General features: G+C 53.0%; 1 protein-coding gene across 3 annotated transcripts; it reads right to left on the bottom strand.

Moving 5' to 3' along the window:
* Positions 1-25,267, bottom strand: MIGA2 (mitoguardin 2). Of its 3 annotated transcripts, none has more exons than XM_006205435.4 (16): positions 25,095-25,267; positions 22,182-22,418; positions 21,091-21,301; positions 19,705-19,817; positions 18,837-18,954; positions 18,322-18,458; positions 13,545-13,662; positions 12,444-12,544; positions 11,712-11,827; positions 10,738-10,810; positions 10,483-10,569; positions 4,318-4,416; positions 3,861-3,995; positions 3,058-3,111; positions 2,185-2,301; positions 1-1,909 (listed from the first exon to the last, which is right to left on the bottom strand). In XM_006205435.4, the coding sequence occupies exons 2-16, from the start codon at positions 22,275-22,277 to the stop codon at positions 1,703-1,705; spliced, it is 1,782 nt and encodes a 593-aa protein (XP_006205497.1). In that variant the 5' UTR covers positions 22,278-22,418; positions 25,095-25,267; the 3' UTR covers positions 1-1,702. The 3 variants fall into 3 exon arrangements, with proteins under 3 accessions (XP_006205497.1, XP_015095747.1, XP_015095746.1); XM_015240261.3 differs by lacking the exon at positions 25,095-25,267 and adding an exon at positions 24,905-25,082; XM_015240260.3 differs by lacking the exons at positions 2,185-2,301; positions 25,095-25,267 and having other exon boundaries at positions 22,182-22,339.

Genomic DNA, 25,267 nt, shown 5'->3' with positions numbered 1-25,267 from the left:
TAGAAGGAAATCATTTATTTGACCCAGAGTCGATGCACATACGCTCTACCATACAAAAGTTGGAAGCTCAGCAAATCAAGTGCCAGAGGCAAGTGCGTAGACGTGTAAACAAAGACAAAATGAAGATGCCATTTCTGTGCGATTCGGGAGCAAATCAGAGCAGCTGGGGCCCAGGCCCAGGATTACATTCATAGCGAAGGGGAAGTGCAAACGAACGGAATGTCAGGATGAAGGAGGGCCACCCCGGTCCTCCCACCCAGGAGAGGTGGGTGTGGAGCCAGAACTGTGGTTAGTGCACACGGTCCTACAGGCTGGGGGGCAGGAGCGACCAAGCAGGGGACAGGGGTGGGCTCAGAGATGATGGGCCATGCCCAGCATCACCCATCTCCCACCCTCCTCCCTCCTGCCCCAGGTGGATGAGATCACCCCACCCCTGGGACCCCTTTGCCATTCACGGCAGAGGGATCCCGGTCTGAGGAACCAGGCCCAGCTCCAGAGTGTGGACAACCAGGAGTCAGTTTTTCTCCTGGGTTTCCCAACCTGGAAAGGGGCAGACCTCAAAATAAAGTGTTAAGGCAATAAATAAAACATCCCACCCCAGGTGAAAACACTAGAATTGGGTCTGCAGGGCTGACAGAAATCCTGTGATGTGGGGGCAAAGGCCACCCAGCCTTCCTCTGCAGGACCAGTGGGGAGGCGGGCCCCCCGCCACTCCACGGCTTGAGAGCGTTTGTGCGTCGAGTTGAAGGCAAAGTGCCAGGTATATTTTTCGTCCAAATGCTGGTCCAGCGGCCTACATCCTCTGACCTCCCCCAACGTGGTCCTGGGGGCCCCTCACTCCTGGGGCCGCCACCAACAGCAGCACAGGTGACAGGCCTGAGATGACCGCAGAGCCTCCAGCTCAGTGCCTAGCACCAGCCAGGGAGTTCCGGGCTCACTGAGGGAGGGGGCAGGGGCGGGAGGACCAGCCCCACCTCCTCCATCGGTGGTGGTGGCAGAGGTGGGAAGAGAAATGACAGTCTTTGGCAGGGCGAGGGAATGGCAGCATCCTGGTTTAGTCCTTGAGTTTGTCAAGGGCCTGTAACCCACCCAGACATGGCAGGAGAGCAGACCCGTCCAGGTGCCGCCCACCAAGGTGGTCCCCACCCTCCATTTGGAGGTGGAAACTGTCTAGGGTGGTGGTGGGCCGTCAGGACTGACCAGCCAGATGCCTGGATTCTGAGACGGTCCAGCCCACATACCCTCACCAGAGAGCCCTGCCACCCTCTTTCACCTCCACCCTCCCAGTCCCACTTATCGGCAGCCCTGAGCTTGGGGACCCACGCCCAGGGAAGCCCATCTCTGCCTATCCCAGTTCTCCTCACAACATGGTCCTCTCCCTCAGGCTCCACAGGCCACTGGTCCAGCTTCTTCTTCCCCCAGGAAGAGCTGAGGGTAGTCATGTGGGCCCCCAGGGGTGCCATCCCTCTCCAAGGAAGTTTGCCCCCCGGGACTTGGGGATTCCCAGCTGATGGAGGTTGGGAGAATGGGGCAAGGTCAGGGTAGGTGCCCTTGGCCACCATGGCCTGGACTCTGCCACTGCTGGTGGCCACAGACACCCAGGCCTCCAATGCCAACCCAAAGGAGGGGAGGGGGCGGCCTTCTCTCTGCCGTCACCCACGTGAACGAGGCCCAGAGGCCCTCCCAGAGCCCACACCTGCCACTACTGCAGCTCCTCTGGGGGCCCGTTCTCTCGGGGCAGCACACCGTTCAGGCCAATGCTGCTGGCCACTGGCACCCCCAGGTAGCCGAGCAGGATCTCACTGCGGCGCCGGGACAGCTGGAGGATGTCGTCTGCCAGGGCTGGCACCGAAGTGTAGCGCACGTTGTCCAGGTCGAACATATCCCTCAGGTACTGCACAATCTGGTGCTGCAGGACGGGGCTGGCGTCGGGCCTCTGGTCCTCTAGACCATCCAAGGCCTCTTCCTTGGCCTTGAGAGCCCCAACCCAGTCCCTTCTGTCCTCAGCTCCTGCCCTCCTGGTGCCTCCTCTGGACCCACGTGGGCCAGGCTCCCAGGGGAACAGGCAGCACCTAGACACAGGCCCAGGCCCTTCCTCCACTCCTGGCACCTCCCAGGGTTCCTATCCCAGGAGCTGGGGCAGGGCCCAGGCCGGCAGCAGCAGACCCAATGCTCCCTGTTTACCTTAAAGAAAGCACAGACTTCAGAGAGCTGAGGCTTGGGACCAAGGAAGCCGAAGGCTAGGACAGGGCTAACGTGCTCCGATACGGAGTAGAAATGGGAGATGAAGCCATCAGGCACCTGTGGAGGGCGGCAAGGCTGAGGGCTGGTACCGGGGCAGGGTGAGGACCCAGGCCCTGGGGTCATATGAAGAGCTCTGCTTCCGAGCTCAGATCATTCACATCCTTGCTGGGTGATGCCGGGCCAGCGACTGGAGCTTTTGAAGCCCTGCTTTTCACCTCTGCAGAACAGGGGCAACCTCAGGGCTGTGGTGAGGGCTGCAAGAGGGGTGGGCCCAGCACAGGAAGTGCCCAGAGCATGCGGCAGTGGCAGTGGTATCAGCTGGGCAGCAGAGCCTGGCCGGCAGAGGGGAACAGTGGATTGCAGCCCAGATAGCACAGCCAGTCACTGCCTGGGAGTGCAGATAACCACAGCCCGGTTATCTGAGGACATCCTGCCCCTACCTACACGCCTCTACCGAGCCAAGCACCACTGCTCTTGTGACATTTCCCAATGGCCTGCTCTGTGCTGGGCCAGGGTGGAAGGATGAAGCAGATCTATGTGGCCCTCTCGGTCCAGGGAAAGGTAATGGCAGACAAGTGGCTGGTGCTGGATGGAGACCAAAAGGTGCAGCAGGGCCTGGGGGCTCAGCAAGACCTCGCTGCACCAGCCTTTCTCCTGTGCCCACCCCACCCTATCCCAGGCCTCCAATGCCAACCCAAAGGAGGGGCCCCCAGGCCAGGGTCCAGCACACACCAACTGGAGGGTCAGCTGAGCCGGGCACCACACCCAGGGTCCCTGCACAGCACTCCCCAGGCACCCAGTCAGCTCACTCACCATCAGCAGCCTCCTTTTGGCTTTCAGGACCGACCAGCAAGCTGTGGCCAGGGCCTAAATCAAAAATGGGACCCCCCAGGTTGTCAGACTAACATGACCCATCCTCTGGTCTGGGACCAAGCCCTTACCCCCAGGTCACACCCAGCTCAAGCAGGAAGCTGGGTTCAGCCACCTGAACTCTGCTGCTTCCCTGCCCTCAGTTAGGAGTCAGATATACCTAGATCTGATCTTGACTCCAACCCTTACAGCGGCGGCCCCTGGACTTTCCACTGAACTTCTCCGGGCCTCAGATCCCTCCTCTGTAAAATGGCCATGACCCAGCATCCCCGCTTCACTTCAATGACAGTGGGTATCCATGGTTACCGCCCGTAAACCACAAGCCCCGCCCCCTCCAAGCCACACCTATGCCACACAGAATGACTGCCCTGAGGGGCCCTGTGCTCAATGCTCTCCTGCTGTTCCTTTTTTCCCCCCATATTTTAACTTGATTTAAAGCATTCACATTGAATAGAATGAATGACAGCACAGAATGAGTAGAATTACCTCAGTGAAACCACTGTGCAGAAGGGAAATACACAGCACGCTGGTGCTCGGCCAGTGCCGAGAGCAAGGGGATCCCCTGGGAAGCTTCTCCAGAGCAGGCAGGCACCCTGGGTCACAGCGGTGGCACCATGCCCAGTGGGGTGACCGCTCCCTAATAGGTGGGAGCCCAGCCTTGGTGCCCAAAGCCAGGGAAGGAAGTAGGGTCCAGGCAGACGCATGTGGTCCTGTCAGCGTGTGTGCTTAGGGGGGTGGCCACCCACCGTCTCCTTGAAGCTGTCTGACAGCCAGCGGTTCCTCAGGACAGCGAGCACCGAAGATGGGGGGTTCTCCAGGTCCTCGAAGGCGTCCATGAGGATGAAGTCCAGCACGATGTCAAAGAAGCTCATGCACACAACCTGTGGGGGCGGCAGCACTCTGAGGCCCGGCTGCCGAGCTGCAGGGCCACTATCCAGCTAGGAAGACTGAGGCCAGAGAGGGTGGATGTGGGGCCCAGGTGGGAACACATGGCTGGATAGACACACCTCCCTTCTGCAATGGGATGCAGCTGGAGCCGCCTCCCTCACAGCCTGGGCCTGGGGCAGGGCAGGAACGGGGGCTTATAGCAGGGATGGAGCCGTCTCAGAGCCCCAGAATCAAGGCAGCGCTGGCACAGGCACCTCCTCCCTGCCCAGGTGCGAGGGACCCTAGGACACGGGGGACTCAGGACAAAGGACTCACCCCTCGGCCCTCCAGCTCCAGCCGCGTGGTGGCCCAGGTCTCCGGCCGCAGGGCGTAGCTCAACATCTCCTCGTAGCTCTCCAGGAAGCCTTTGGGGCTCTGTGGGGAGAAGCAGAGTCTGTTTTGGCTGTGAGAGAGGCCCCAAGACCCAGTCCAACTAGATCCACAGAGGCAGGCTGTCCATGGATGGAAGACACACGAAGTCCGGGCCAGAGCCAATCCCTGACCAGTAGCCATGGAGAGAATGAGGCAGGAAGTGTCCTCTGCCCACCTCTATGCACCTCTGCAGAGCCCAGGGCATGCCCGGGAGAGATGCAACACCAGGTGCCCAGAACATCTTACTCCAGCCCATTACTGAGCACCAACCGCCTTCCAGAAGACATGCACCTGCTACAGCAGGAGCTTACTTTGGAAAGATGTGTGAGGTCGAGCTAGCCGCCAAAGATTCAAATCTCCACGAACTTCAGCCTCACTGGTGAAATGGGAAAAGCTATAGCCCCATATGAGGGCTGTTCTGGGGGAGTCAATGAACTCGTTCCTGTAACACAGTCAGGCGATAAATAGTGTATAGGACTGCTGCCACCAGGTACAAAGATGATCAGCACACAGGAGGAATTCCTCACTCTCTGGGACCAGGAGGCTGAGCTGGGGCTTATGACACAATTTGCAGACGCAAGTGTAATTTCTGAATGTGGAAAGCTAGTACACAACAGGGATCAACTCATTTAATTCATACAGTCCTATGAGGAATGGTTCAGTATTGTGCCCACTTTACAGATATGAATCCTGAGGCTTCAGGAGATTGGTGATGTGCCCAAAGAGCCAGGCTGGGTGGAGCTGAACAGAGCAGCACGGGCAGGTTGATGCCATTTATAAAGAACCACAGGCAAGAGGTCACTGGATGGATGTTCACTAAAATATGAATGGGGTGGGGCTGGGGACAATTTATCTTTTTGCTTTTTTGTGTCATCTTCATTTTTTCTATAACGAGCATGAATCATTTTTATAATCTTTTTAAAAAGCTATTTTTATTAAGCTTTAAAGAGAATTTGCTAGGATGATGCTGGGCTGTCCTTTAACCTCCCTGAGCCTCAGTTTCCTCATACGTAGAAGTCCATGACAGTGAAGGTAAGAGCTGGCCCTCAAGGACACTTTTAATGATGGCTGAACACGTGTGACATTATCTCATACGTACCCAGGACATGCCCATTGACACACGAAGGGGACTGAGGCTTGGAGGGTTCACGTCTGGCCCCGGGCACAGCAAGGAGGCGGCCTGATCCCACAAGTCCAGAGCCTGGGTGCAGTCCAGGGGCCAGCACCTTCTGAGACAGGGGTGGCCCCAGCTCCCCGGCCAGGGAAGACCCGACAGGGCTGTGTCAGTTACTGCTCCAGACATGGGCTGGGCGCGGGCTCGAGCACTTAGGAGCTGCTAAACACTCAGCCAAGCCTCTTCTTAATTTTTTAACAAAAGTGAAGCCAAGTCCTGCACTGGGGCAGAGGATGGAAAGAGGAAAGCCATTCCTCTGGTCCTCAGGGAGCAGCTGCAGCAAGCGGCCGCCCACAAAGTGCCTGCCACCTGTTTGTCCTTTCTTTCTCTTGTCCATCCTTTCACCCTCCTGGGGAGGCCACAGAAAACAGGTTCCAGGCATGGCTGGGGTCGGGCTGACCGGGTCAAATCCTGGCTCTGCCCTGCCTCAGGCTTGGTTTCCAAGTGGACGGAGTCCGTGGTCAGGAGCTACCAGAGGTAACAAAACATGAGTGAAGCGCCAAGCTTGCTGCTTGGTAAATGGCAGCTTCTGGGAGAATAATTAGTTGTCCCTCAGAATCCATAAAAGAGCGGTTCAAATAGCAAGATACCAAAATCCAGATACTCAAGTCCCTTATATAGAAGCGTGTAGTATCTGCATCTAACCTCCCCTACACCTTAAATCACCCGAGATTACTTATAACACCTGACATAATGTGGATGCTATGTAAATGGTTGCTGGTGCATGATAAATTCAAGTTTTGCTTGTTGGTATTTTCTTAGTTTTTTTTTAAAATATTTTTAATCCAAGTTGGTTGAATCCACCGACGCAGACCCGCACACGTGGAACCCGTGCATACGGAGGGCCAGCTGTACTCGTGTTGATGGAGCAGCTGCCCTGGGCACACACCTGAGCCGGGAAAGCTGTGGTCCTGGCCCTCGTGAGTAACGAGGAGGATGCAGAGTGAGGGGACCATGGTGGGGCGGGGCTCACAGGCCCCAGGGGACAAGTTAGGGGAGGCCCTCCTGGGGAAAGAGCTGGGACTCAGAAGGCAGGTGACCAAGGAGGCAGTGGGGGATGGGGGCTTTCAGATACTGCTATGTGTCCCACCTCCTAATCTGGGTGCTGGGTACACCAGGGTTCATCCTTTCCTTCATTAAATCCTATAGATACGTTTTTATAGTCTTGTATGTGTATTTCACAATAAAGTAGTTAACAACAACAACAAAAGAATTGAGGGACAGTGTTCCAGGCCTGGAGGGGCCAGCAACGCAGAGACCAGGTCAGGGAGAGAGTCCGGTGTTCTCTAGGAGCCTTGAGCCAGCACAGGCCACAAGGTGGAGATTGCGCTTCACACCAAGGGCAGGGGGCGCACAGGAGAGTTTAAGCAGCTGGGGGCAGGCGTGTCAGAGGTGCGTTTTAGAACCATTACCGAGGAGACAGGACTCGGAGGGAGAGGCGTGTTCAAGAGCTTTGCTCAAACCCACCAAAGAAAAGAAACACAAGTGGCCAAGAAACATGACAAGTTATGCAACCTGATAAATAATCAAAGAAACATAAACCAATGGATAAAGCGAAGATTAAAAAGATTACAGGCATACCTCGGAGATACTGTGAGTCCAGTCCAGACCACCAACCACAACGAAGCCAATATCGCAATAAAGCGAAGTCAGATGAATTTTTTGGTTTCCCGGTGCAAATGAACGTTATGTTTAAACTATATTGTAGCCAAATAAGTGTACAATGGCATTGTGTCTAAAAAGACAATGTATATGCCTTAATTTAAAAATGCTTTATTGCTAAAAAATGCTACCCATCCTCTGAGCCACTGGTGTGTCAATCTTTTTGCTGATAGGAGGGTCTTGCCTTGATGGCGATGCCTGCTGCTGGGGTGGCTGTGGCAATTTCTTGAAATATGACACCAGTGAAGTTGGCTACATCGACTGACTCTTCCTTTCATGAATGATTTCTCTGTAGCACACAATGCTGTTTGACAGCATTTTACCCGCTGAACTCCTTTCCAGATTGGAGTTCATCTTCTTAAACCTCGCTCTATCAACAAAGTTTATGTAATATTCTAAATCCTTTGTTGTCATTTCCACAGTCGTCACGGCATCTTCATCAGGAGTAGCTTCCATCTCAAGAAAACACTTTCTTGGCCCATCTATAAGAAGCAACTACCCCAGGCGGAGGGTATAGCTCAACTGGTAAAGCGCATGCTTAGTATATGCAAGGTCCTGGGTTCAACCCCCAGTACCTCCTCTAAAAATAAATAAATAATTAAACCTAACTACCTACCCCCCTCAAAAAATAAAATCAAAAAAAGCAACTCTTCATCTATTCAAGTCTTATCATGAGATGGCAGCCACTCAGTCACATCTTCAAGGTCCACGTCTAATGCCAGTTCTCTTGCTGTTTCCACCACACCTGCAGTTACTTCCTCCACTGAAGTCTTGAACCCCTCAAAGTCACCCAGGAGGGTTGGAGTCAACTTCTTCCAAACTCCTGTTAATGTTGATATTTTGACCTCTTCCCATGAATCACCAATGTTCTTAATGGCGTCTAGAATGGTGAATCCTTCCCAGAAGGTTTTCAGTTCACCTTGCCCAGAACCATCGCAGGAATCACTTTGTATGGCAATCAGAATCTTCTAAGACTTATTTCTTAAATAAGACTTGAAAGTCAAAATGACTCCTTGATCCAAGAGCTACAGAATGGATGCTGTATTAGCAGGCATGGAAACAACATGAATCTCACTGTCCATCTCCATCAGATTAAACCCAGGACCTCGTGCATGTTAAACACGTGTTCTACCACTGAGCTACCCTCTACCCCCTGCAGTAATATTTTGAGAGGAATCGTTTTTCTGAGTAGTAGGTCTCAACCCTGGGTTTAAAATATTCAGTAAACATGTTATAAAAAAGATGGTCTATCCTCCAGGCTTTGTTGTTCCATTTACAGAGCACAGGCAGAGTAGATTTAGCATCATTCTGAAGGGCCCTAGGATTCTGGGAACAGTCAAGGAGCACTGGCTTCACCTTCAAGTCACCAGCTGCATCAGCCTCTAACAAGAGAGTCAGCCTGTTCTGTGAAGCTTTGAAGCCAGGCATTGACTTTCCTCCAGCTATGAAAGTCCTAGATGGCGTCTCCTTCCAATAGAAGGCTGTTTTGTCTACACAGAAAATCCGTTGTTTCGTGTAGCCACCTTCATTAATCCTCTTAGCTAGATCTTCTGGTTAACTTGCTGCAGTTTCTACACCAGCACCTGCTGTTTCACCTTGTACTTTGATGTTATGGCGACTGTATCTTTCCTGAAACCCCATGAACCACCTTCTGCCAGCTTCAGACCTTTCTTCAGCTGCTTCCTCACCTCTCTCAGCCATCACAGAACTGAAGAGAGTCAGGGCCTGGCTCTGGATTTGGCTTTGATTTAGGGGGGATGTTGTGGCTGGTTTGATCTGCTATCCAGACCACTAAAACCTCCTCCCTATCAGCAATAAGGCAGTTTTGCTTTCTTTACCATTCTGTGTTCACTGGAGTAGTACTTTTAATGTCACTCAAGAACTTTTCCTCTGTATTTACAACTTGGCTGTTTGACACAAGAGGTCTACCTTGTCTCAGCTTTTGACATGCCTTCCTCATTGAGCTTCTAGCTTTTGATTTAAAGTAAGAGACAAGCGACTCTTCCTTTTCCTTGAACACTTAGAGGCCATTGTAGGCTTACTAACTGATGTAATTTCAATATTGCGGTGTCTCAGGGAATGGGGAGGCCAAGGAGAGGGAGAGAGATGGGGGAATGGCAGTCAGTGGAGCAGTCAAAATACACACAACACTTAAACTGATTAAGTTCGCTGTCTTATATGGGTGTTTGTGGTACCCCAAAACAGCTCTAATAGTAACATCAAAGATCATGATCACTATTAACAAATACGATAATAATGAAAAAGTTTGAAATAGTACAAGAATTACCAAAATGTGACACAGAGACACAAAGTGAGCCAATGCCATTGGAAAAATGGTGCCAAATAGACTTGCTGGACACAGGGATGCCATAAACCCTCAATTTGTAAAAAACTGTGAAGCACAGTAAAACGAAGCCTGCCTGTGCTAGCACCCAGTACTGGCCAAGGCGTAAAGAGACAGCCTTACGGTGCCGGCAGGGACTTAAGCTGTGAAGGCATTCCTGAGCATAAACTGGCAGGATCTGCCACCCGTCTGTGCCCAAGACATGGCGCTGCCACATGCGGGCTTTGCCCCCTAGAAAAGCTCACAGGTACCTAAAGAGATCTGTAATGGGCTGATTGTAATGGTCGTCTCTGGGGTAGTGGAAACATCAGACGGAACCCAAAGGCCCATCCACAGAAGGATCAGGTTAACCACAGCCAGCCCACCTGACAGAACACTACACAACTAAGGCATCTCCTGATACGGAAAGATGGACAAAATACACTCTTCTACAACAAAACCAAGTGGCAGAACAGCCCACAGAACACAAACCAAGCTTTGGAAATTCAGTTGCAGTGTTCAGAGATCAAAATCTCTGGAACTAAGTAGGAGGAATATATATCAGACCGTGGGCAGCAGTTCCCTCTGGCAGGAGGGGATTCAGGGAGACCTTGTATGGTTTGCATCTCATACTCGGTCAACTTTATAAAACTCTGTTACATTGTAATCAGAGATAAAAGGCAATACGGATCGGTATTTTTTTTCAAAATAGCCCAGGAAGAAAAAGAAAAAACCCACTCTTTCCCCACTTTCCTATGGCCTGCAGAATGAAGTCAGAACTCTGTGGCTTGATTTTAGATTGGGTTTTTTCTTTTTTTTTTTTAACAGAACTAAATAAATGTTAGAAAAATAAACAATTTTAAAGGTAGGGGAAAGGAAGCTTGAAAAGAGAGCCCCCACCCCCTGCTACCTTCTCAGCCTTGGTCATCAGGCCTGTCACCATCTGCCGGCCGACCTCTCCAAAGAAGAGCTGGTGACTCTTGTCTTCCAGAAGGCCCTAAGGAGTGAGGAAGGGAGGGGGTGAGCTGCTGGGATAGCAGTCCCCCGAAGCCACGGAGAGGGCAGAGCAAGGGGCTGGGCAGGTGAGCCATGTGGGCAGAGGCGCCTGCCTGACTGCTCCCACCCCAGGCTCCATCCTCCCCAGGTGCCCCTGGACCACACCCACCTCGAAGGCCTGCCGCACACAATGCAGCTTGGCCAGAAAGTCCTGGTCACTGTAGCAACCCAGCAGTTCTGTCCTGCGGGGAAGCACAGAGCGTCACCCAACCTGGGCCCCGCCCAGCGACACCCTCTGGAGTCAGGGTGGAGCCCTGGGTGGCCCTGCCTCCACGTGGCAGTGTGACCTTGGGCAGGGCTTTGCCCTCCTCTAGGCCTCAGTGTCCCCCAAACCAAAGGAAGAGGCTGACAGGATACTCTCTGAGCCACTGGCAGGTGTAGTCGCTGGGGATCAGGCTGACCTCAGCCTCCTTTAGGCCCCAACCAGCAAAGGATCCTCCCTGGCAAAGGACCAACATGGCCAAACTGCTCCCAATCCCAGGGCAAGGCTTCCTGGGGTGCCTGGAGGCACCCTGATCTGGGCCCTTCATCCAAATCCCCAAGGCTTCAACTGGGGCTCTCGGCCACTTTCAGTCCATGAACTTTAAACACATATCCTTAAATCTGGGAGTCATACAGAACAATGAACTTGAAATGGGTAAGAGCCCTAAATATACCACAGAGGGGAAAACTGAGGCTAAGAGAAGTCAGAAGACTTGTCGAGGGCCACATGCAGGACCTGGAGAGAGCCCACATCTGTCTGTTCCCAAAGCCTGGCTTCTGGACCGCATCTCAAAGGGCTGTGCAGAGCACAAGGCTTAGGAACAGCGCCCACTGGGCTTCTGTGGTTGGACCCCCCGAGAACTTACAAGTACAAACGATTATTTTATTTCGTCATACTAACTAGTTATTGTGATCACTAACTCTAGACCTGCCTGCCTTGTACTGGGGTCATCCTAGGCTTTCCGGGGCTAGGGCAGAAGCCATGGCCAGCCCACCCCATCCTCAGCCTGGCCCAGCTGAGTCCTCACCAAGTACCACTGGCATCTCCAGCTTCCTCCAAGGGGACAGGCCCCCCCAACCTATCTCCTCCCCCACGCTCACCTGAGGGTCCGGCAGAGCACTTTGCCCTCCTTCACCAGCTGCAGGGCCTCCTCATAGGCGGCAGCAGGCCTGGAGAGTGGGATTGGGTAATTTCCGACCTGCAGGGACTCAAAGAGCTGGGGGCAGGTGCGGGGTTGGGAAAGAGGGGTGCATGAAGCCTGTGTCAGCAGCATCCCGGGGGGCAAGGGCGCCTACCCAGTGAGCTGCCAGCAGGGGACACCCTAGGGGCCAACCTCTCAGAAGGGATGTCCGAGGGAACCCTGGTTGGAGGGCTGGAGGCCTGGAGGCCTGGGTTTGAGTCCCACTCTGGGCCTCAGCATCCCCATCTCCAGGTGCCCTTCCCAAAAGGACCACCTGCTGGACACACACCCACATCCTCCCACCCCAGACAAGGACAGCTGCCTAATACACGTGGCCATGGCAGGAAACTAACGCCAAGCAATGGGCACACAGTCTGGAGAAGGGAGAGGCCAGTGTGGGCTGTAGCCACTGGGGACGGGGACCCCTGCCCTCACTCACAGGACCTATGACCCCTGGTTTTTCAGGCTTCCTGGTCCCCCAGCAACTTTGAAGAGTCCCCGGGGAGCAGCACTTGGCAACTGCCAAATTCTGCTCCCATCAGAGGAAATGCATTCACTTTCCCATGACCCAGGGCTTGCACCCTCCAGGAGCTACACAGGGACCCTTGCCTTTACCCCACTCCCCCACGCCCATCCCCTCCACCCACATCACCTCGGTGGCAGAGAAGAAGGAATCCTCTGAGGTCAGGCTGTCTTCATCGTCCGCCCGCAGGCGCAGCGAGCCCTCGGTCAGGGGCAGAATGAGGGTCCGCTCTGGGCAGAGTCAGAAGAGAGGGGCTGAGCTGAGATTCCTGAGATCACCGAGCTTTGTGGTAAACATATGCCAAGACTCCCAATTCTGGGCGGATGATGCTGACAGGCGCAAAGGCCGCCGGACCCTGAGGCCTGAGGCCCCTGAGCTCTGAGGGCAGGCTGCGCTGTGAGGCCCTAGGCAAGTGTCTCCTCCTCTCTGACACTCAGCCACTGATACCAAAAGGCCACTCAGCACTGCCATCCCCGCCTGCTCAAGGGTGAGGGGTTCTGGACCTTCAAGGGTGCTTAGGAAAGGTCTATCAAACAAATAAGCAGAGGCTCCAGCCCTGAACGCCCCAACAGTCTTTTCTGCCACGTGGGGAGGCCAGAGGAAGGAGGACTGCTCCGACAGGGACAAACCGTGGAGGATGTGTCACCTCAGCTGGCCCTCGCTGGGCCTGAGCTGCCACTGGTGGAGCCGGGGAGCACGACACTCAGGAGTCTGATGTCCCCCCTCAGGGCTGACAGCACCCAGGGAAGGGCCCTGGGGGCCAGTCACTGCACAGGGTCTGGTACACAGCGAGCACTCTGGCTGAATAACTTCATTCCCTCTCAGTGATGTCACGCCCTTGACCTCAGTGGGGCAGACAATAGCACTTGTGTTCTTTGGGCTAATCTCCATGTGAGCCACCCCTCTGCCCGCCCAGCGCCCACAGGAGAGGGCGCAAACCAAAGGCCTGGAACAGCTGTCAAGGGAGATGCTGACACACAAGCCCCAAGGCCTGCATCCCTCGTTGGGATGGGACCAGGTTCCCCGAGGACAGGGGCCTCATCCCAGCTTTGAACCTGTGGGTCGGGCCTCAGTTTCCCCGTTGGTGCAATAAGGTACTGATTGGACAAGGTTCTGGGCCTGGGGATTCTGGTTCACCTGATGCACTGAGGGAGTCCCAGCCCAGTTCTCTCGCAGCGTGCCCACTTCCCCGCGGCCCCCATCCGCCACCTGCGCCCCAGGCCTGCTCACCGAGGTCCAGCAGCATGCTGTCGGATGGGAAGGTGGACCCAAACTCCTCCTGCAGGTGGTAGGCCCGGTGCAGCAGGGATTCCAGCTTCTCTGCAAACTCCCTTCGCTGTGACTCAGGCTGTGAGTAAAACAGTGATGGTCAACCCAGGCCCTAGAAGCTCCCCACACCAACAGCTGGCCCCTTCCCTCACCACGATGGGGTCCCAGCCCCTGGGGAAGACGGCTCTGAGGCCCAGCAGCAGGAGCGCAGGTCTAGCCTGAGCTGCCCAACATGGGAGCTGCTGGCCACGTGCGGCCAGTGAGTACTTGAAATGCCATTGTCATCACTGTGGCCAATCCCAACTGACATGGGCCATAGGTATACATTCAAACACTTAGGATCCCCCCAAAAAGCCCCAAGAATACAAGAGTGTGAAGTACCCCAGTGATTTTTCATTCTTGATTACATGTTGAAATGATAATATTTCATAACATAAAATATATTATTAAAAGTCAATTCACCCATTCTCTTTTACTTTTTAACATGATCTCCAGAAAATCTTAAATGAGACACATGGCTTCCCACTGAACAGAGCTGCTCTAGACCCAAGCAGACCTGGTTCAGATCTTGACACCACCAGTTCCAGAACTGTGTGACCTTGAGTAAGTAACTCCCCCATTCTGAGCCTCAGTTTCCTTATCTGTCAACTGAGGTAAAAGAACCTAATTCCTAGGATTTTAGAAGAAACATGGACAAGGTATACAAAGTACTTCCCACAAGACTGACCCACGGTGACAGCCCGTGAGTGTTGGTTATTATAACAAGAGGGCAGTTCAGAGCCAGAAAGAGCTGGGTTCAAACCCCACTGTTGCTATCCTGTGTGCACTTGGGAAGGTATCGCACCCATGGCACCACAGCCTGTGGCCTCAGTGACCTCCTCGCGGCCCTCAGCCTCCAGGTTGGGGTGCGGGAAGAAGGGGGCACTGCTCCTTTGACCCCAGGGGCTGCCGGGCCAAGGGACCAGGCATGGGAAGGCCTGACGCTGTTTTCCACGGGGGCTGCCAGATCCTGTACTTGCATGTAACCAGACCCTGGAGAGGAAAGAAGGGCCAACTCGGGCCTGAGGCCACTGGGGAGGAAGAGCCGGAAGCACTCGGAGGGGGAAAGTAATGATGCAAGCGGCTCCCCTCACTGAGCACTAGGCCTGGACCAGCACCTCACTGTTCACCCTCAGGGCTTCCTTGAAGACAGCGGTTACTGTGACCCCATTACACAAAGAAAAACTCAAGGAGGTTAAGAGGCCCAGTTCACCCAGCTAGAGCCTGGCAGACCCCGTGGGTCCCCAGACCCGCTGGTCACCTTGCTCAATTCTCCGACAGGGCCAGACCCCAGCTCACTGTGGCCAGCAGAGCCTTGCAGCTCGGTAGAGATCTGCCAGCTCTGTCTCGGTGAAGTCACTGTGGGTTTGAGAATGGTTTCTTAGATATGACGCAGATGACCAAAAAAAAAAAAAAAAAGATATACTGAATTTCATCAAAATTTAAAACTTTTGTGCTTCAAAGGACACCATCAAGAAAGTGAAAAGATAACCAACAGAATGGAAGAAAATACGGACAAATCATTTATCTGATAAGGGACTTGTATCTCGAATATAAAGCAAAGGAGGAGGGGAGGGTATAGCTCAAGTGGTGGAATGCACGCTTGGCATACACAGGGTCCTGGGTCCACTCCCCAGTACCTCCTCTGAATAAATAAATAAGTAAACCTAATTACCTCCCCCACAAAAATTTAAAAAGTGACAAGATAAAATAAAATATTTTTAATAAATAAAATAAAGCAAAGGACCTGAATAGACATTTCTCCAAATAAGATATACAAACAGCTAATAAGCACATGAAAAGCAGCTCAACATTATTAGCATCGGCGGAAAACAACTCAAAAGCACAGTGAGACACCACGTCATACCCACCAGGATGGCTAGAATCAAAAAGTCAGATAACAGCAAGTGTTGACAAGGATATGGAGATACTGGAACTCTCATACGCTGCTGGTGAGAATATAAAATGGTGCAGCTGCTTTGGATAATTTTCGGCAATTCCTCAAAACCTTAAACACAGAGTTACCATAGGACCCAGCAACTCCACTCCTAGGTATATACCCAAGAAGAAATCTGAAGAGGGTATTTTCACTTTTATAAAAAAGGCAAAAATTGAAAATAGCATTCAACATTTGCTTGTTTTTATTTTGGAGGGAGGACAACTAGATTTTTGTTTATTTATTTATTTAACAGTACTGGGGATCGAACCCAGCACCTCGTGCATGCTAAGCATGCACTTTACCACTGAGCTATACCCTCCCCCCTCAGCATGTTTTGCATTGAGCTATTTATATAACATACACTGTCAAGCTCCTTCCCGGGGAACTACAACCAGCCTCTCAGCATCCAGCCCCTGTAACTTTGAACTGTCTGTAAGCATCTGTGTTTTATCTTGATGAATTTTGCACATCTATTAGGAAGCTGTGTCCTATGGTAATTAATTACTTCTCTTGATGTCATTTTGGCTTAAGAACAGTTTCACAGGAAGGCTCTACTTTCAGATGGCAGGAGAAATCTGTACACTAACAGCCACTGAACCATACAATCTAATTTGGTGAATTTTATGGTATGTGAATTATATTTCAATAGTTATTAAAAATCCTTATAGCATAGTAAAAAGCCTGGAAGGTTATCAAGTAGTTGTGCCTGGATGAAGGGTAATAGGTATCAATAATACCGATGTCAAAGATCATTTATTGAGCACCTGTGTGGACCAGAACCCTGGTCCTGGTGCCCTGCCGAGGGGCACCAGCGCGCAGGGAGGCTGAAAAGCCTCTGCCCACATCACACCATCATGAGCTGTCTGATCGGAGCCTGGGCTCTTTTTTTCCCCTTTTTTCTATTTCTGTAGTTTCTCACTACTCTATTAAGGAACATTTTGTTGCTTTCACAGAAAGAAAAACAAGGAAAGGTTTATAACTTTAAGATGGAGTAGGAGCAATAAACACAATTTTGGAAACAAAGTCACCTCCCTTCCTCCTCCTGCCCTAACACTCCCGCTGTCTGCCCACGAGCAGAGGGGACCTGACACAGCGTTGAAAGCTTTGTCATGCCCCATGCACTTCCCCAGCCGCCACGACCTCCAACCACACTGGTCATAGCTTTGTGATGGCCTCAGAGAGAATGCCCCAGCTGGGGTGGAAGGCAGTACAGCTCCAATTTATTACCTGCTGTACCAGACATGTCCCCACCCTGTGCTGCAAATTGTCTCCTAGGCTCCCCTGCCAACTGGCTGCCGGCCAACAGAGGCACAGGTGGAGGAAAGAGGACAAGGGGTTGGTGAGAACCTCTCCCCTCCTCTTCCTGCCTCACACCACCAACCCACCACTCCCGCCCCGAGTCAGGCCCCTCTGTGATGTGAGCTCCTGACTCCTGAGCTCTGGGCACCACCACCCCAGCTCTGGGGTCCTTCAGTAACTCACTCACCTGTGCAACGTTTTCCCCGGGTTCAACTCCCTCCCTTTCCAACACCTGAAGTTGTCCCCATTCCTGGCCTCCCCAGAGAGACGGCCTCCACTTTGACCTCGCTCCTCATGGCAGACGAAAGCTCATGTTTGGTTTTTTAAATACAGAAAAGTATAGAGACTAAAACAGAAACAGCCCATAATAACTACCACCTATACACACACTGTCCAGAGCTTATGCCCAAAGTGAGAAGTCAAACAGTAAAGAAAGGCACAGAAAAGTACAAGAAGACTCTTTGCACCTTTCCCTGCAGATCCTCTCCTCAAAGATCACTATTAACAATTTCCTGTGTATCTGTCCAGAGGGAAATAAAAGTGCATGTCCACATCAGCAGTTACTAATCAGCATACGTAGGGATGGACAACTGTCTTTTAAAACGTACACACGGGTCATGAATCACTGTTATATATCTGTAACTTACATAATATTGTACATCAGCTATATCTCGATAAAAAATGTATACATGGGTCACACTATACAAATCCTGCATCTTCCTTTTTTCATTTAATAATATATAGTAGAGAAAGCAACCTATCAGCCCACAGCTTTCTGTCAGCCTTTTAATAAGGGCTGCGTAGTACTCCAGACTCCTACTGATAGGCATTTAATAGAGTTTCCAGTTTTTCGTGTTTTTTAATTATTACAAAACAATGCTTCAGTGAACCTTCATCCTATGACATATATTAGGCATGTTTTTAACAAAAAAATGTTTTATTTTAGCTTTTGTACCTTATTTCTCTCTCCTGATACTGAAATAATAAATACTCATTATAGAAAACTCGGACTGAGCCAAAAAATGTATAAAGACCACATGTTCCACTCAACTATGAATACAGGCTGTTTCCCTCCAGCTCTTCAAGAATGCATATTTTCAGGGGGCAACGGCATAGCTCAGTGGTAGAGTGAATGCTTAGCACACACGAGGTCCTGGGTTCAATCCACAGTACCTCCATTAAAAAAAAAGAAGTGCATATCATCCTCACATAGTCAGGATCACGTTGTAATCATCGTGGTTTCCTGAGAAAGTACCAGGCTTGTGCTAAGCACGTTACATGAATTTTCTTACTTGGTTGGATCAACATTCTGGTTAAGGGGAAAACGCCCACCCAAGGGGAACTTACGGGCTGGCAGGAGGCAAGGCTGCTAGCCGCCTCCCAAATTTGGCCGCCCCTCTGCCACACCCCCACCTTCCCCATGGAGCTGGGAGGAGGAAAGACCCAGGGAGGTCCTCCTACCTCAGACAGTGCCTCTGAAGCAGTCTCAGGGTTCCGGAGGCTGTCCCCCGGTGTAGGGGTGCTGCCGCTGTCCCCCCTCTGCCCCACGCTCAGTGCCTGCTCCCACTTCTGCAGAGCCTCCTCGAACAGCTCCATGCCTGGGGACAGGTGGGGAGAGAAGGGAGAGTCAGGCCCCCTCGCAGAGAGAGAGCATCCGGGCCCACTCGATGTCACTCAAGATGGGGCTCAGAAGAGTGAGGGGGAAGAGGGCCCCAAGGGATGGGAATGGGCAGGACCATGTGGACCAGGTCCTGACCCCTTTTTCAGGGCTGGCCAGTTTGCAGGCCTTCATTCAGACCAGAGTTATTTCTGGAGAGTATCCCCTGTCCACAAACAGCTGGAAACTATTCAACCAGGGTTTGGGGTAAGAGTGTGGGGTGGCAAGCAGCACCCAGAGAATCCAGTCTGGGCTCCCGGGAGGAGGCCACCCTCCATCCTGCCCCGGGGGAGCCCGAGGCCAGCCTCCTGGCCTGCACCTTGCATGTAGAGGCTCTCAGCGTTGCCATCGTTGTTGGTCACAGACTCCTCCATCCCTCTGGTGTCCCATGGTCCCGAGCATGTAGCTGTGGGGCTGGATGAGTTCACCGCCACCATCTGGGCACCAAGTAGCACCGAAGAATAAGGAGTGAGGACTTCCCAGATCCTTGGCAGGACCCCGAGTCTTCCCCACTGCCTGACCACATGCCATATGCCCTCTCCAACAGCATCCCTGAAATTAGCCCCCCACCACAGTGGCCAAGCCCTTGACAGCCTGGTGCCACCAACTCCAAACGCCTGAGGGAGGGTCACAGAAACAGTCAAAGCGGGAGGAGGCACTGAGGCCAACACCTGTCTCCAGGCTGTGGGCTCCTCCAGGATGAGAGCCATCTTGTGCTCACGCCTAGATCCCAGGGCAGTGCCCAGCTCAGAGCTGGGGCTCAGTGCTTGCTGGATGAATTAAGAAATAACTGGATGGGTGAATGAGCCAAAGGCATTTCCCGAGAGAAAATATACTTCTTTGTCTTATTTGTCTCTAGCCAAAGCACCTAGTAGCTCCTGGCACAGAGCAGGTGCTTGCTCAGTCTGATAAATGAATGAATGAATGAATGAATGAACGAACTTTCATGGATAAGTATCTTTCCCAAGAGACCATAAATTTCTCCTCTGCACCTATCCACCTCCTTCTCACCAATACCCAGCACATAGTGATCGGTGACAATCTCTGAGAGCCTGCAGGGATGGATGGATGAGTGAGTGAATGAATGAGTGAATGGAATCCCTTCTCCCATCTTCCTACCAGCCCATAAGCCCCCTGAAGGCAGAGGCTGGAGCCCCAAAGCGGGACAAGCACCCTGATATCCTCACCGAGGCCAAGCTGTGGGAGGAGCCTGAGTGCTTGCTGGGCCCGATGGAGGAGATGCCGCTCAGAGTGTCATTGCTCTTGCTACTGGGGCTCTGTACCCTCCGGCTGGAGTAGCCTGTGAGGAATAGGAGGGTAGGGGTCACACGGGCTTTGCACCCAGCCTCTGCATGGGCTGTTTCTCCCCTCCAGACCCCTCTCCCCTCCTCCTCATCTGGAAGCCTGTCCTGACTTCTAAGTCAGGATGACAGCAGAGCACGCCCAGCGCGCACACCTAGCAGCAGAGTACTGACCCGGAGGGGCCTGGATCTGCCGGGATAAGCCTGGGAATAAGGCCCAGCTATTTCCACCTCCTTCTTACTCAGCCTTCCCTATGTTGTTGATTGACTGACTGATCTGGAATTCTCCTCCTTCCAAAAAGGATTTGAGGCAGCAAATTTTTAAAAATACACAGACTTTTATTTTTGAGTGAGAAAAGTTGGGAAGGCAAAATAAGGTGAAACCAGAGATGGTGGTACAAGGCAGGCAAGCAAGAGGTTGGTACAGAAACAACTCTAGGTTTCCAGGGGTAGGGGGTGCAGGATGGCCAACTCAGAATGGAAACTCAGCCATGTTAGCATGTCTCAGGGTCTTGCTCTAGACTAGTCTGCAAACGTTTCTGGACTAAAAAGACAAAATTTCCCTTTTGCAATGGTAATTCACAATTAAAATTCAGTGTCACATGGGGAGATTTTGCTTCTTTAAACAGGTTTCTCCCAAGATAAGAGCCTGTGGGAAAGCAATCTGGATGTGGCAAACACTGGGCTGCGGGGTTACCAGATTAGCGGGACTCTAAGAGGCTTATAAAGCCACAGCAGAGGACACAAAACAGATCACTGGCTGTCAGGGGCTAGGGAGAGGGGCTGACTACAAAGGGCACTGGAGAGATTAAGAGCAATAGTTCTCGACTACAGTAGTGATTGTATGACTGACTATATGTGTTTGTCAAAACTCATAGAATTGTGTGCTAAAATGGGGGAATTGTACTGTATGCAAAGTAAACTGTAATGTAAAAAAAGAGGCAGGTGGGGAGAGTACCAGATGGCTCAGGGACCACGTGGCCCTTCTTGCTCCTGAACCAGGGGCTCCCTTTGCTGGATGGAGGAGCTGCGCCCCACCAGCCCCCTCTGTACCTAATTCTCCCTCAGAGCCCTCAGATAATGAGAACCACTGCTTCCGGCTGGACACGTGCATCTGGACGCATCACCCACCAACTCTTTACAATGACCTGCTTTACAGGTGAGGGGGACTTGGCTTGGCAACAGAGTTTCACTAGCCTGAGATCCCAGCTAATAGGGGCCCAGCTGAGACTCGACTCCAGGTCAGGCCCGTCCCCACCACCTCACCCCTACCTTTCTTCACCGACGGAACCTTCCTGGCCATGAGGATGGGGAGGGGCACCGTGCCCAGATGCTCTCCTCCCATCTCGGGGCCGACCTGCTTCTTCTTCCGCCGACGCCTCTTCAGCTGGTGGGCGGCCAGGGCCAAGGCCACAGTCCCCAGGGCTGTGGCAAAGAGGACCTTCCGCAGGCCTGGCGTCAACCGCAGCTGGGAGAATGCAGACTGCAGGGAAAGAGGGAGGCAGCCATTACCTTTCCCCGGGAGAGCTGCCTTGGGGAGCACCTGAGAGGCAGAGAACGCTTCAGGCCCTCAGGGGATAGTTCCTGACCAGGAATGGTTGAGGTGGGGGGACCTGACCAGCCCCTCTGAAACCTCTGGACCACAGAGATGTAAAGAGGGGAACTGAGGATGGCAAAATGACACAGCCGAGGAGATCATGTCTGGAGTCTGGCAGGTGTCCCCAACACCATCAGCCAGGATTCTACCGGCAGCAGTGACTGGGCACCTATGCCAGGTACTGCACCAGGATTTCACCTGTGTTACCTGTCTGAACTGAATGTCCATCATCTTCCAGGTGAGGAATCCAAGGCTCATACAGGTTAGGACACATGCTCAAGATGACAGAGAGGCAGAAACTGAACCCAGGTCTGCTGACCCCATTTCTCAACAACTCAAAGACAATGATATTCACTCCACCCGACGGTCCATCTGTACATGTCCCTGCTCTGCCCTCACTCTGCCTGCTGGACTGGGAGCCCCACGGGTGAGGCTGCATCCCACAGAGCAGAGCTTCAGGAAGTGTCAAGAGGCATGGTCAGCCACAAACATTTAAGGTTGGCAGGGAGGGCATTTACTAACCCCTTTATAGACTGAGAAAAATGAGGTCCAGAGTTCACATAGTCCTAGGGTGAAGACTGGGCTTGGGACCTCAGACTCCTAACCCAGTCCTTCTTACTCTGCTCAAAGAGGAGACACCAGATGCCTGGGACAGCAATCAGAAGGGTCCAGCTTTCCCGGATTCTAAGGGACCCTGGGATGAGTGGCTCAGTGTTTCAAGGACCAGGGGGGTATAGGGCAGGACCACAACCCACACCATCTTTACCTGTCCAAATGTCGTATATAGGAACACAGGGATCTCAGCCACGGTCATGGCCAGCGCCTGGATCATGGACATGCCCTCAGTCCTCCGAAACGCCATGACAGGACCAGCACCCCCAGCGAGAGGCCGTGGGGCTCTCTTCCAAAGAGAACGTCTTCAACTGGTTGCTGGCTGGGTCCTGGGCACCTTCCACGCCTCAAAAGGACAGGGACACACATAACAGAAGGTCCCTCCAAGGAGCTGAGAGACAGAATGACCAAGTCAGCCACAAGGACGTGCCCATGTGAGCACACAGAAATGCAGAGTGCCCTGGGGGATGAGGCGGGAGCATCCTACGTCTGGAATGCCAAGCTTGGAACAAGGCCACAGCCTTCTGCACCTGCCAGCAGGAAGACAGCCAAATGCCCCATAGACCCTCTGCCCACCCTGAGCTCTGGCAGCAGAAGGCAGTGTCCCTGGCACGCTGGCACAAGAGCAGATCCAGAGCCTGGGAGTTGGATAAGTTGGATAAGTTGGATAAGCTCTCACACTTGGGGCTTTATGCCGCAGGTTTTCAAACTTATTAAACATGCTAAACAAAAATCTTAGGCCTCTAAATGGTAGGACCCCACCTGAGAATCATCATATCTTTTTGACCTCCCACAAAGCCAAGAATGTTGCACTTCCTGAGGACAGTATTATGAAAACAGCAGCGTATTTCCTCAAATAATAAAAGCTACTACACATCATGTGTATTTCATGTATTTTGTGTTGAGTCCCCTACAAATGCTATTTCACTGAATTATTACAATTCTGTGAAGTAGATTCGACCTATCTCCTCCACTCCCCACTTTCCAATGAGGAAACTGAGGCTCAGAGAGGCTAAATCAGGAGTCCAAAGTCACACAGCTGGCACAAGGTGGAGTCAGGACTTGGACCAAGATCTGTCAGACTTCAGACTCTGTGCTCAGTATAGTCTTTTTGCCATATTTGATATGGAGCAGGAAGTGGGAGCCCCAGCAGAACCGCAGACGACAGGGGCAACTTCCCCCTGGGGAGACCCCCAGGGTACCCCATGGCCCCATTCCAAGGCCAGTAAATAAGTGGCTTGAGCACACATAACCCAGTCTCCAAGATCTTGCAGAACGCTCCCCAACCGTCATCATCAAGCCCAAGGATGCCTTCAAGGTCTCCTGGGAACTCAAATGGAAGGAATGTGCAGGCCAGACAGACCCTATCCACCTGGGACGGCGGCCAAAGTCACTAGACCAGCACGAGAAACAGCTTATCCCCAGTTAATAGGAAGGATGAAGGATCCTATCAGTCTAGCTCTAGGGCTGGGCTGTGTGTGTGGCAGCGGTGAGGGGGTTGGGGGGTCGGGGCAGGGTTGGGGGACAGGCAGGGAAAGGCTCTAGGGCCGAGGAAACTCATGTTATCAAGGGTTAAGGGCTTCTTGCCAGGAGACTGCAAACTGAGTTATGTGACCTCCAGTGGTCAGTGCCCGAGTTAATATCATAAGCCACCCCTGTAACACACACACTCCCCGCAAACTTGGCCCAAACCTCAGAACAAAGGGAGACAAGAACTTCAGAGGACCAGCAGCTACTGTTTCCCAAGCACTTGTTTTAACAGGCTAGGCTTGGAACAGTCTCTGCGAGGAGGCTTTTGAGTCTAGTTGTTCACAGAACCCTCACTCACAACAAGCACTGTTACCTCAACGACGGGAAAACTGTGGCTTGGAGAGGTAATCAACCTGACGGAAGTCACTGACTAAATGGCCAAGCTGGGATACGACCTCAGCTCTGGCAGACCCCAAGGCTGTGCTGTTTCCCCTGTGCTGCCTGCTACAACAGCCACCTCTCCCTCCACGGCACATCTGCAAGACTTCTGGACCCCCAGGTGAGAAGCCCACCTGGAGTTGCAAAGATGAGCCTGAACACATGCTCAGGAGTGAGACAGGTCTGTGGCCTGGCATTTGCCTGCAGAAAAGTCAAGAGCAGCCTCTGCTGCCCCCACTGAAGAAGAGTGGTAGGTGCCGAGTACAACATCCGCCCCCAAGACTGCTTCACTCCAGGGATGGATCCAGATCTAGCCCAAACCGTTCCCTATTCAGCCCCCCGGCACTACCGAGGGCCGAATGAGACAGGCCTCCACCTCTTCTCCCATGGCAATGTTCCCCACCACGTGGACACTCTCAAAGCCTTCCCCACCTGGGGAAGTCATCTCTCCTGCCCTGTAACCTTGGGCGGGAACCTCATTTCCACCCCCACCACAGCACTTACAATCCCTCAGCTTGGATGCCCACGCTTTCCATCTCGGGCACCTCCTCCCCTGCCTTGAATGACTCTAGCCTGAGCACCCTTCATTCCGCCTTGACCCCAGTAATGTCCCTTGAGCCACTCTCTGTCCAGTCTCCGTTCCTTCTACCCTGGAGGGACACCTCATCAGTCCGACCCAGACCGGCACTGAGCACTCCCACACTGGATCTCAGCAGGGTCCCCTTCTTCAGAATCCGCTCTTTCCGTTCCGGACAACTCTTTGAGCAGCCCCTGGTCAGGACCTCTCCTCTCTTGCCCCGACCCCCGCAATATCCTTGAGAGTCGTCCAAATGCCCACTGGCGCTGCCCACGGCCGGCGCGCTCGCTCCTCCATCTCGGTACCTTCCCAGTCTGGGTCTGGTACCTGCCCCTGCACCGATCTCTGCAATGTTACACGTCCGGGAATCTCTTCCCTGACTGGGTACCTACCGTTCCACCTCTCGCGCAGCCCACGGCTGGAGTACCTTCTCATTCCAACCTGGGCCCTTCTAGTCCAGCTGAACAGGGACACCTGCGCCCCAACCCAGTCGTCGGCTCCCGCTCGCTGCAAGTCTCTGTCCCGGACCCCGCCGCGCCGCCCGCCTGCCCAGCTGGCTCAGCCCGAGCCGCCGCCACTCACCCAAGATCCCATCGCTGCGGAAGGGCAGCGTCTCCTTCCCCGGCGCCCGCTCAACCAACCTCGGGGCCATAGGAGGCGTGGCCTCACGCAGAGCCAAGGTTTCTTTGGCCAATGAGAGTCACCGACCCCTTCTGCACCGCCTCGGCCTCTAGACTATTGGGTGGGTCACGTGA

Source organism: Vicugna pacos, chromosome 4 (genome assembly GCF_048564905.1).
Source record: "Vicugna pacos chromosome 4, VicPac4, whole genome shotgun sequence".
Taxonomy (NCBI): Eukaryota; Metazoa; Chordata; class Mammalia; order Artiodactyla; family Camelidae; genus Vicugna; species Vicugna pacos.
The sequence above is the reverse complement of the archived record's forward strand: the minus strand, read 5'-3'. Positions and strand labels throughout refer to the sequence as shown.

Excerpts from the sequence above, each read along its gene's own strand:
- MIGA2 (XM_006205435.4), bottom strand. The coding sequence starts at position 22,277 with ATGGCGTTTCGGAGGACTGAGGGCATGTCCATGATCCAGGCGCTGGCC. Across the intron at positions 4,417-10,482 it reads TGATGACCAAGGCTGAGAAG|AGCCCCAAAGGCTTCCTGGA; the intron begins GTAGCAGGGGGT and ends TTCTCCCCACAG. Across the intron at positions 3,996-4,317 it reads TGGAGCTGGAGGGCCGAGGG|GTTGTGTGCATGAGCTTCTT; the intron begins GTGAGTCCTTTG and ends CCGCCCCCACAG.